Genomic DNA, 12393 nt, shown 5'->3' with positions numbered 1-12393 from the left:
CCTGGCGTTTCGTGAGCACTTTGGCTTGGGTTCGTATCCTGGCCGGGGAGGATTTACTTGGCGTCAATCCTTAACTGTAGCCTCTGTTTACCCAACAGTAAAACACGTACCTGGTTGTTAAAAGATTTGGTGGGGTCGTATTCTGGGGAACATAGAATTAAGGACGTAATAATAATATTTTATTTAAGAAAAGTACATACATAGATGCAGAGTTACAAACATTCTGATTGATTTATAGATAGAGCTAGTACATACAATACCTAAAGCCACTAGTACCACTTGCCACTTGCTCAAAACGCTATGAGTGTTAGTGGCTGTACAAGAATGTAAGAACTCTTGTACAGTACAGAATATATAAATAAAAATAAAAAAATAAAATATGTGTGGGTTGGGTTATTATTAATATAAATATTATTTATGTTAAGTTACAATATCAGCTAAAGTGTACAAAAGTAAAATATAATTCCACCATATATAAATACCAGATGCTGTATATAGCTACCAGATCCAAGCCAGGTATTTAATTTTTCTGAGAAATTAATTTTTTTTTTTTTTTTTTTTTGAGATATATACAAGAGTTGTTACATTCTTGTACAGCCACTAGTACGCGTAGCGTTTCGGGCAAGTCCTTAATCCTATGGTCCCTGGAATACGATCCCCTGCCGCGAAGAATCGTTTTTTCATCCAAGTACACATTTTACTGTTGCGTTAAACAGAGGCTACAGTTAAGGAATTGCACCCAGTAAATCCTCCCCGGCCAGGATACGAACCCATGACATAGCGCTCGCAGAACGCCAGGCAAGTGTCTTACCACTACACCATGGAGACATGTCATTGTCAGGGACAGGAAGCCTATGAATATATATGTTTTAGGCCTGTATCAAGGTTCCTTTAAGGCAAACTACTGACCCGCCAAAGGACGCAACTGTACAACAGTTGACGAACTCCCAGGTATTTATTTACTGCTAGGTGAACAGGTGCATTAGGTAAAAAGAAATGTGCCTAACCATTCTGTTCTGCCCAGGATTCCCGAGTGAGAGTCGAGAACAAACCCAACTGTACTACCTAGACCCCTTGCTACTGGTCCTAGCTAAAAATAAAATGTGCAGAATGCAAAAAATATGTGTACCTATGAAAAATATAATACATAAAATCAGGACCAGGATTCATTAAGCATTTATAAAACCACCTACTGAACCTGTACATCTTTCCTGAATATCGCAGTGGCTTTCTTTACATTTATTAAGCAGTTTACACGCATGGAAACATCACCACCCACGGTTGTGATGTTGTACAACCCAAGACTTTTATCATGAACAACCTTGATTGTACAGGTTTCATAAGTGGTTGCACAAACACTTGAGTCCAGGCCTTGGTTACTATTTGATCACGTATCTATTGCAAAATAATACAGTACTAAATTGTAAGATGATGATTATATTTCAGAAGAAAAAATTGTATGTTTACTAATAGCAAAGCACCTAATACTGTAGTTTTTCTATACTGTATTTATGGTAAACTATCTGAAGTGCTTACAGTATAAAGTAATTGTATAGCAATCAGACTATAATTATCATTAGTAACCCGATTACCACTTCTTGGAACAGGAAGAAATAGGAGAGAACATAGGAAGGTTAAAAATACTCAAATGGCAAAAGAACAAATCCACAAGGGCCGTGACGAGGATTCGAACCTGCGTCCGGGAGCATCCCAGACACTGCCTTAATCGACTGAGCTACTCAAATGGCACTTTTATACATTCTACACATCTTCCACACTATACAACAGCACACGGAGTCATCAAAATCACATTTCATCAACACACACACACACATATGCCACTGTAGGTGTAATTATGCTTCCCACAAGTTATCAATGAAAACTACAGCAGGATTAAATTCTCACTGTCTAAGAGAGGAAGCCTGTATTTAGGCTATCTTGAGGTTATCTTGAGATGATTTCGGGGCTTTAGTGTCCCCTCGGCCCGGTCCTCGACCAGGCCTCCACCCCCAGGAAGCAGCCCGTGACAGCTGACTAACACCCAGGTACCTATTTTATTGCTAGGTAACAGGGGCATAGGGTGAAAGAAACTCTGCCCATTGTTTCTCGCCGGCGCCCGGGATCGAACCCAGAACCACAGAATCACAAGTCCAGTGTGCTGTCCGCTCGGCCGACCGGCTCCCCATTATTGTGGGGAGCCGGCTTCCCCAGGCTTATTGTGGTTCTCCTTAGGGCAACTACTGACCTTCCCTAGAATGCATCCCACAACAGTTTTCTAACTCCGAGGTACCTATTTAATGCTAGGTGAACAGAAGCATTAGGTGGTAAGAAACGTGCCTCCCCAGTCTTGAGCCGAGAATTTAGACCATTTTGTCTCATTTCAAACACTTCCCGTGAACTGTTCACACACTTAATTTCCACTCCCTCGCACTCATTAATGTCTGCCCATCTAATTGTGGCATTTCTCTTCTACTCCTCCAATCAAATTCACTCACATAACCACTATTATTATTTCATTTCTTTTCCTAGTATGACAAAAGTATCTCGATACACAGTCTTTGTTTACATTTGTTATGACTTTTGCAATCCACATTTCTCTTTGATATCTTCATTCCTCTATCCTTCAAACACCACAAATGCATCTTGGGTTTCTCTATTTCTTTTGTACTAATACCCGAACATTAGGCAACAACAGTTGCCTAACTCCCAGGTACATATTTACTACTAGGTGAAGAGAGGCATTATGTGCAAGAAAACAAGCCCAACCATTTACACCCTGTTAGGAATTGAACCAGGATCTGGAACTGTGTGTTGAGAACACAGACCCCTGTACTACCGATACATATTTATGTATCGGTAGTACATAAATAATAAAGGTAGTAATTGTCGGTTGTAGACAAGGGGGAGGAGTATCGGCTGCATTATTTACAAACAACACTTTTGGGGCACAAAGAGGATGTCTGAAATCAATGCAAATTGAACATTAATGAAAGAATAATACCCCGTTCTTCCCCCTATAAGTTTCTTAAGAAGTATTGCAGATAAATATAAGCATGCAGAGTGCAGTAAATAAAATGCAGCGGAGAGAATATACTGTGGGGAGAAAATGCAACGGACAGAAAATGCAGTGGGAAGAAAATGCAGCGGGGAGAAAATGCAGCGGGGAGAAAATGCAGCGGGGAGAAAATGCACCGGGGAGAAAATGCAGCAGAAACAAAACATAGCAGAAACAAAATACAGTAGAAACAAAATACAGTAGAGAGAAAATATGTACAGTAGAAATAAAAATACAGTAAATAGAAAGAAAATACTGAAACTGTAATAAGGGGGTCAGTGCCCCTTCAAAGATGGAGGCACTTCAAATGATAATACTGTACACAAAAATAGAATGGCATACTCAAGCTTTTGACCACATAATGTGACCAATGATGAGTCTGCGGTGCATGTTTGGTCATGCCATGCATGCCCCCAAACACAATAATAAAAGGTTGACTGATGATCCAATTGTGTTTTTAATATGTATGTTTTAATTTGTCTTTTTTTCTGAACTGGGAATAAATTAAATACACAAGAGTTCTACTAAAGCATAGAACAATACAGTATATAACCTTGAGGTGCTTCCGGGGCTTAGCATCCCCGCGGCCCGGTCATCGACCAAGCCTTCCCCGGTCGTCGACCAGGCCTCCCCATATTAATAATATAATAATAATAGTAATAATTCACTGTGTCAGGGGACAGGAAGCCAAAGTGTATTCATGCACGTTTGGCTTGTACCGAGCCCGCCCTTCCTTCAGGGTTGAATTACTGACCCCGTCCAGGATGCAACCCCACAACAAGCTTACTAACCCTGAGTACCTACTCACTACTAGGTGAATAGGCACATTAGGTGAAAGGAAATGTGCCCAACCATGTATATGGTTGTGTCAACCCATGTATATTTTTTGTTTTTTTGTTTTTCAAATCAACGCTGTTTGAATGTAATTTTCTGTAATAATTTGTAATTGTATTTGTGCTGCTTTTTCAACAATGTTCCCCCCTCTTTTACCTCTATTTTTTATATGTACTCATCACATCTTTTCTTTTTACCCATTAGTTTTAAGCTGTAGTCATTAATGTTTTTCCTGCCCGAAACGCTTTGCGTAATAGTGGCTTTAGGCATTGTATGTACTAGCTCTATCTATAAAGCCAACAAACTTTGTAAATCTCTTTATGTATGTACCTTACCTAAATAAAGATTATTATTATTATTATTATTATTAACCATTTCTGTCCCACCCGGGATTCGAACCCAGAACTCTCAAATGTGCGTCGAGAACGAACCCTACTGCACTACCGGGACCCTAAGGATGTAAGGCTGCTAGTACTGCAGTCAGATTCGTTCTCGACTCACAACTGAGAATTCCGGGTTCGAATCCCAGGCAGGACAGAAATGGTTGGGCGAGTTTCCTTTCACCTAATAACCCTGTCCACCAAGCAGTAAATAGATACCTAGGAATTAGTCAGCTTATTGTGGGAATACATCCTAGGGAGGGTCAGTAAATCAACCCTGAGGGGGGGGGGGGGTGAGGGAGGGACCTCAATATAAGCCTAACATGTACTGTATGTATATACTGGCTGCCTGTCCCCCCAACACAATGAATTACAAAACATTCCAAGCATGAGGATGAGTTATCATTTATATAATTGAATCCTATGAGATATGTACACTTTTTAACAACTTTATGGACATATTAGGTTAAACTATGCTAGGTTAGGCAAGGGTATACTTAGTCTGATAAGTGCTATGTTAGATTAGCGTCCCCGGCCGCGGGGATGCTAATCCCCAAAATCATCGCAAGGTAAGGTAACCTGTAATCAGGTAAGGTAACTGATCAACGCAGTTTTGTTTACCAAACGTGGCCTACAAGATAGTGTACTCTGATCAGTCGCTGAAGCATCAGCCTTCAAGCCAAGTCATCCGATTAAACGATTCTTCGCAGCAGGGGATCGTATTCCAGGGACCATAGGATTAAGGACTTGCCCGAAACGTTACGCGTACTAGTGGCTGTACAAGAATGTAACAACTCTTGCATATATCTCAAAAAAAAAAAAAAAAAAATCCACTGACCCATTTAAACTTTGAGAATAGCTTGAGGTCGTTTCACCTCCAAATACCTCTTGAATCACTCACTTTACCCGGGGACATCCGTCCCTTGCGGCCCATCAATCACGAGGGAAACTTTGCACTTCACAGTTTACTTCACAGTTTACGCTGTTTATATAAACATGTTTTCCCCCACCTGATGCCTCTATTCACTTTGCAGTGAAATAAAAAAGATACCTGGGAGGTAGACAACTGTTGTGGGTAGCATACAGTAAAAAGCCAGTCTTTGGCCTTAGAGGAACATTATACTAGAAGCACCTGTTCACCTAGCAGTAAATAGGTACCCGGGAGTTAGGCAGTGACTGACCTGTCCTGCAAAAGGTCAAATCACTGGCCTAAGGTGACTTCTAAACCCAAAATGTGTTTGTCAATCAACCTTTTTTTCCGTATAGTTTTCTTATGCCATTATCAACTGTGAGAAAATTAAACGGTATTAAATGGCCGTGGTTATTAGGCTCGGAAAGGACCTTAATCTGTCCCTGTCCAATTAAGTGTCTTAATATGCAAATGACCCATCAATGACTGATGAACAATAGATCTACGGGTGATATCTGCACGAGGAATACCCTCATGCAAGGTAAACCACAACATAAACTGGGTTATAGGTGTATACCAGCCAATCCAACCCAGAAAAAGTTACCCATACAAGTGTACCTGGCGGCGGGCGAGAAGTCCTCCTCCTCGTCATCTGGGGCATCAGTGAACAACATGGCGAGGTGCTGGTGACTGGGTGGAGGCGAGGCAGGTGGGGACGAGGCAGGTGGAGGCGAGGCAGCAGCAGCAGCAGGAGGCGAGGCAGCAGCAGCAGGAGGAGAGGCAGCGGTGGACACGTCCTCCCCCGCGACACCCACTACAGCTGTCCGTCACATGACCCTCCTCCGCCCTCTTTACAACACCGTCTCTTATTATTTACCTGGATTTACCCGTGGTCTTACACTCTAGTGGCCTCGATGAGGGCAGGAGGCCGGCGGCTTGCTAAATGTCCCCCATTCATCCCCTTTGCGTTGATTATTTTTACCACCTGGACATTAAAATTCAAGTTTTGGTATTGACGGCTTCGGCGGGTAGGAAGTTCCATGGGTGGAACCGCCTACCATAGCCTTACACTCTAGTGGCCTCGATGAGGGCAGGAGGCCGGCGGCTTGCTAAATGCCCCCCATTCATCCCCTTTGCGTTGATTATTTTTTCCACCTGGACATTAAAATTCAAGTTTTGGTATTGACGGCTTCGGCGGGTAGGAAGTTCCATGGGTGGAACCGCCTACCATAGCCATTACACTCTAGTGGCCTCGATGAGGACGGGAAGCCGGCGGCTTGCTAAATGCCCCCCATTCATCCCCTTTGCGTTGATTATTTTTTCCACCTGGACATTAAAATTCAAGTTTTGGTATTGACGGCTTCGGCGGGTAGGCAGTTCCACCCGTGGAACGGCCTACCCGCTTTCAAAATACCTACAGTTTTCAAAATATCTATTATGTCAGAAATTTGATTCCTGAGCGTGATTTTTTAGTCGAATTCTGACTCTCTGCACCTATTTTCATTTTCATATTACGACCTTTTATACCGAAAATATGCCAATTACTGAAAATAACGATGGGTCATATTTTGCCCCCCACTGCAGTTTTCAAAATATCAGAAATGTCGGAAAATTTACTCCTGAGGGTGGTTTTTGAACCGAATTCTGGCTCTCAGCACCTATTTTCATTTTCAAATTAAGACCTTTTATACCGAAAATATGCCAAGTACTGAAAATGGCGATGGGTCATATTTTGCCCAAACCACCCTGCAGTTTTCAAAATATCTGAAATGTTCGAAATTTGACTCCTGAGCGTGATTTTTGAGCCGAATTCTTATGCTTAGCACGTATTTTCATTTTCAAATTACGACCTTTTATACCAAAAATATGCCAATTACTGAAAACGACGATGGGTCATATTTTGCCCAAACCCTCCTGCAGTTTTAAAAATATCTGAAATGTCGGAAATTTGACTCCTGAGTGTCATTTTTTAACTGAATTCAGACTCTGCACCTATTTTAATTTTCAAATTACGACTTTTTATACTGAAAATATGCCAATTACTGAAACGGCGATGGGTCATATTTTGCAAAACCCCTGTAGCGAGTAGATTATCCCAATAATATACTCGCTCCAAATGCATTGTTAATATTCCTGTCAACCTTTGGAGATGAATGAGGTGAGGCGTTGCCCGGGCAACACGGTGAGGTGTTGCCCGAGCATATAAGCAGCAGAATAACAAACATTAACTAGTCTACTTTCAAGTGTGGTCTAGAGCAGACACTTGCAAGATACTGTACCGACGCTCAGTGCGCTCAACTCACACCAAAGTATCACCTGTGTACTTCTGTATATTCGACCAAATATATATATAGTATCTTAGTGTCTGTGTTTATTTGTCACCATACTTTACGTAACAATAAAACCGTTACACCCCTCTGCAGTTTTCAAAATATCTGAAATGTCGGAAAATTGACTCCTGAGCGTGATTTTTGAGCCGAATTCTGACTCTGCACCTATTTTCATTTTCAAATTACGACCTTTTATATTAAAAATATGCCAATTACTGAAAACATCGATGGGTCATATTTTGCCCAAACCCCCCTGCAGTTTTCAAAATATCTGAAATGTCGGAAAATTTACTCCTGAGGGTGATTTTTGAGCCGAATTCTGACTCACTGCACCTATTTCCAGTTTCAAATTACGACCTTTTATTCCAAAAATATGCCAATTACTGAAAATGGCGATGGGTCATATTTTGCCCAAACCCCCCTGCAGTTTTCAAAATATCTGAAATGTCGGAAATTTTACTCCTGAGCGTGATTTTTGAGTCGAATTCTGACATTCTGACTCTGCACCTATTTTCAGTTTCAAATTCCGACTTTATATACCGAAAATATGCCAATTACAGAAAACTACGGTTGGTCATATTTTGCCCAAACCCCCCTGCAGTTTTCAAAATATCTGAAATGTCGGAAATTTGACTCCTGAGCGTGATTTTTGAGTCGAATTCTGACTCTCTGCACCTATTTTCATTTTCAAATTACGACCTTTTGTACCGAAAATTTGTAATTAAGCTTAAATTATAAATTGCGTTGAAAGAAAAAAATCAAAGATTAAATAGGGTGGAACATGGTAGAAAATATCCAATATACAAGTTGGTCAACAAACAGCTTTGTTTAAAAAATAGTAAGACATGGGTTAACATTTAGGGGTAAGGTGGGTTACATGGAGTTAATTAGGTAGTACTTAGTTTTCATCTTAAACTGGTTGAGAGAGATACAGCCTTTGACATGATTGGGAAGGTCATTCCACATTCTGTGTCACTTGATTTGTAGAGCATTTCTAGTTTGATTAAGTCGTACTCTTGGAATATCAAAACTGTATTTGTTTCTGGTGTGGTGCTCATGGGTTCTGTTACAACCTTCAATGAAGCTTTTGAGGTCAGGATTGACACTACAATTCAGAATTTTAAATATATAGAGAACACATGAGAGGATTTGCAGTGACTTAATATCTAACATATTCAGAAATTTGAATAAGGGTACGGAGTGCTGTCTGGGGCCAGAGTTAGAGATTGTTCTAATAAAAGCTTTGTGTTGGGTAATTAGAGGACGTAAATGATTTTGGGTAGTAGAACCCCAAGCACAGATACCATAGTTGAGATAAGGATAGATGAGAGAGTAATAGAGCGTCACCAGGGCAGGGCGGGGTACATAATATCTGATCTTAGAAAGAATGCCAACAGTTTTAGAAACATTTTTTTGCTATATTTTGAATGTGTCCCTGGAAATTCAGCTTGTTATCGATGAGGACACTAAGGAATTTACCATCAACTTTGTTGCTAATTTGTATATTATTTATTCTTAGATTAATGTCATTTGAGGATTTATTGCCAAACAAAATATAGAAAGTTTAGTCAATGTTAAGGGTGAGTTTGTTGGCAGTTAGCCAGAGATGGACTTTATTTAGTTCAGTATTCACAGTGACAATTAGAGCAAGAGGGTCAGGACTGGGACCTTCCAAATGCAGAGACATTTGGAAGGTCATTAATGTATATGAGAAAGAGGAGAGGGCCAAGTATGCTGCCCTGAGGAACACCGATGTTGATGGGTAGGGTGGGAGAAATAGAATTATTCACAGCAACATACTGGAGCCTGTCAGTAAGGTAGGACTGAAGGTATTGCAGGGAGTGTCCTCTGACTCCATAATGATGTAATTTAAGAAGAAGGTTTTGGTGGTTGACAGTGTCAAAAGCCTTACGCAGGTCCACAAATAACCCAACAGGGAACTCATTTTTATCAAGAGCTGCATGTATCAAGTTAATCATTCTAATAAGTGCATCGTTAGTGCTTTTATTGGGTCTGAAACCATATTGGCAAGGGCTAAGTATATTGAGTTTGGCTAGAAAAGAGTAAAGCTGCTTATAGATTAGTTTTTAAAATATTTTTAACAAGGTTGGCAGAATTGATATAGGTCTGTAATTGTTGACATCAGTGATATGTCAATAAGATAACAGCAATGATTACAATGGTAAGGTTATATGGCTTAGGTACATATATTGGGGGATTGGGCAGCACTAGATACAGTGTGAGTTTAAAGCACAAGGTAGGAAATTATGAAGATGAAATTAGGTACTTTTTGTTTTTGCTTTTGAATAAGGCAAAGGTTGGACAGCTTTTCAATTCATTAGAGAGTGAGTTCCATAGCCTAGGTCCCTTTATTTGCATAGAGTGTTTACACAGATTAAGTTTGACTCTGGGGATATCAAAGATATATTTATTTCTGGTGTGGTGATTATGGGTTCTGTTACATCTGTCCAGGAAGAGTTTCAGAACAGTGTTTGCATTTAAGAATAGGGTTTTGTAAATATAAATGGCACAAGAGAATGTATGGAGTGAGTTTATGTTTAGCATGTTTAGGGATTAAAACAGGGGGGCTGAGTGTTGACTGAAAACAGAGTTTGTTATTTTTCTGATAGCAGACTTTAATGTTGAATTATTGTCGATTTAACGTCAATAACAGTTGAGTTCATTTATTATGCACCCAATACCCACCCTGTGGGCGGTTGTGGGAAAGTGTACATAGAGACACATAATGGGCTCAAGAACTGAACCCCAATACTCATTTAGCTAAGTAGGGACCAGATTCACGAAGCAGTTACGCAAGCACTTACAAACCTGTACATCTTTTCTCAATCTTTGGCGACTTTGTTTACAATTATTAAACAGTTAATGAGCTCCGAAGCACCAGGAGGCTGTTTATAACAATAACAACAGTTGATTGGCAAGTTTTCATGCTTGTAAACTGTTTAATAAATGTAACCAAAGCCGCCAAAGATTGAGGAAAGATGTACACGTTCGTAAGTGCTTTCGTGAATCTGGCCCCAGGTTACGGTCTTCAGAAGCTAGTTAGACAGTTTAATATATATATCACAATATTGCATCAGCAAATGGGTTAGAGAACGACCATAAGTGAAGTCTCTAAGTAGCTTCCATATGCGGTGAGCTAGTTCTATAATTGTCTTTGTTTATGAAGCACACAGCCATCCCTGTCACTCAGTGGGGGCTGTAGGAAGGTTGCTGTTTACTAAGAACACTAAAATATTTCCAGAATCAAGCCTCTTCCAGAATCAAGCCTCTTCCAGGATCAAGTCACTTCCAGAATCAAGCCTCTTCCAGAATCAAGCCACTTCCAGAATCAAGCCTCATCCAGAATCAAGCCACTTCCAGAATCAAGCCACTTCCAGAATCAAGCCACTTCCAGAATCAAGCCACTTCCAGAATCAAGTCACTTACAGAATCAAGCCACTTCCAGAATCAAGCCTCTTCCAGAATCAAGCCTCATCCAGAATCAAGCCACTTCCAGAATCAAGTCACTTCCAGAATCAAGCCACTTCCAGAATCAAGCCACTTCCAGAATCAAGTCACTTACAGAATCAAGCCACTTCCAGAATCAAGCCTCTTCCAGAATCAAGCCACTTCCAGAATCAAGCCTCTTCCAGAATCAAGCCACTTCCAGGATCAAGCCTCTTCCAGAATCAAGCCACTTCCAGAATCAAGCCTCTTCCAGAATCAAGCCTCTTCCAGAATCAAGTCACTTCCAGAATCAAGCCTCTTCCAGAATCAAGCCTCTTCCAGCATCAAGCCACTTCCAGAATCAAGCCTCTTCCAGAATCAAGCCACTTCCAGAATCAAGTCAATTCCAGAATCAAGCCTCTTCCAGAATCAAGCCTCTTCCAGCATCAAGCCTCTTCCAGAATCAAGTCACTTCCAGAATCAAGCCACTTCCAGAATCAAGCCTCTTCCAGAATCAAGTCACTTCCAGAATCAAGCCTCTTCCAGAATCAAGCCTCTTCCAGCATCAAGCCACTTCCAGAATCAAGCCTCTTCCAGAATCAAGCCACTTCCAGAATCAAGTCACTTCCAGAATCAAGCCTCTTCCAGAATCAAGCCTCTTCCAGAATCAAGCCACTTCCAGAATCAAGTCACTTCCAGCATCAAGCCACTTCCAGAATCAAGTCACTTCCAGAATCAAGCCTCTTCCAGCATCAAGTCACTTCCAGAATCAAGTCACTTCCAGCATCAAGTCACTTCCAGAATCAAGCCACTTCCAGAATCAAGTCACTTCCAGAATCAAGCCACTTCCAGAATCAAGCCTCTTCCAGAATCAAGCCTCTTCCAGAATCAAGCCTCTTCCAGAATCAAGCCACTTCCAGAATCAAGTCACTTCCAGAATCAAGTCACTTCCAGAATCAAGCCTCTTCCAGAATCAAGCCTCTTCCAGAATCAAGCCTCTTCCAGAATCAAGCCTCTTCCAGCATCAAGCCACTTCCAGAATCAAGTCACTTACAGAATCAAGTCACTTACAGAATCAAGTCACTTCCAGAATCAAGCAACTAAGTGAAGTATAGTTGCTTGATTCTGGAAGTAGATAATTTTGATTAAACAGGTCGTGTTTTTCATTAACTGGTAGGATTACCGTTGATCAACATTTCCTTCCTGAATATCTAATGATGTTGAAATATATAAATGTTAAAAGACAGATGGTTATGCACGTTTCCCTTCACCTGATATATATAATAATAGTTCATTGTGTTGGGAAACAGGCAGCGAGTGTGTGTATGTTGTTGTTTAAGATTCGCTACTTGGAACAAAAAGTTCCAAGTAGCACGGGCTATGGTGAGCCCGTTGTGGAGGTACCTGGCACAGGTGCGGGGCTGTAAATTAGTATAT

General features: G+C 40.8%; 2 protein-coding genes across 6 annotated transcripts in view; one reads left to right on the top strand and one right to left on the bottom strand.

Annotated features, from left to right (window-relative positions):
• The window catches only part of LOC123770468 (FK506-binding protein 15), a 43308-nt gene extending 37262 nt beyond the window's left edge, over window positions 1–6046 (bottom strand). For 4 of the 5 annotated variants that reach the window (XR_011222180.1, XR_011222181.1, XM_045762334.2 and 1 more), the window contains exon 1: window positions 5798–6046. Coding sequence is in view for 3 of the 5 variants with exons in the window: in XM_045762334.2 (XP_045618290.2) it covers window positions 5798–5853 (56 nt within the window). In the remaining 2 variants the exon portion in view is untranslated. The remainder of the gene's footprint in view (window positions 1–5797) is intronic. The other variant, XM_069301797.1, reaches the window with a different exon arrangement.
• Window positions 6047–10508: 4462 nt separating this feature from the next.
• Window positions 10509–12064, top strand: LOC138350559 (uncharacterized). The gene is made up of 2 exons (XM_069301571.1): window positions 10509–10520; window positions 10772–12064. The coding sequence occupies exons 1-2, from the start codon at window positions 10509–10511 to the stop codon at window positions 12062–12064; spliced, it is 1305 nt and encodes a 434-aa protein (XP_069157672.1).
• Window positions 12065–12393: the final 329 nt, after the last annotated feature.

This window comes from Procambarus clarkii, chromosome 46 (assembly GCF_040958095.1).
Source record: "Procambarus clarkii isolate CNS0578487 chromosome 46, FALCON_Pclarkii_2.0, whole genome shotgun sequence".
NCBI classification, from domain to species: domain Eukaryota; kingdom Metazoa; phylum Arthropoda; class Malacostraca; order Decapoda; family Cambaridae; genus Procambarus; species Procambarus clarkii.
This window is presented reverse-complemented; position numbering and strand designations above follow the sequence as displayed.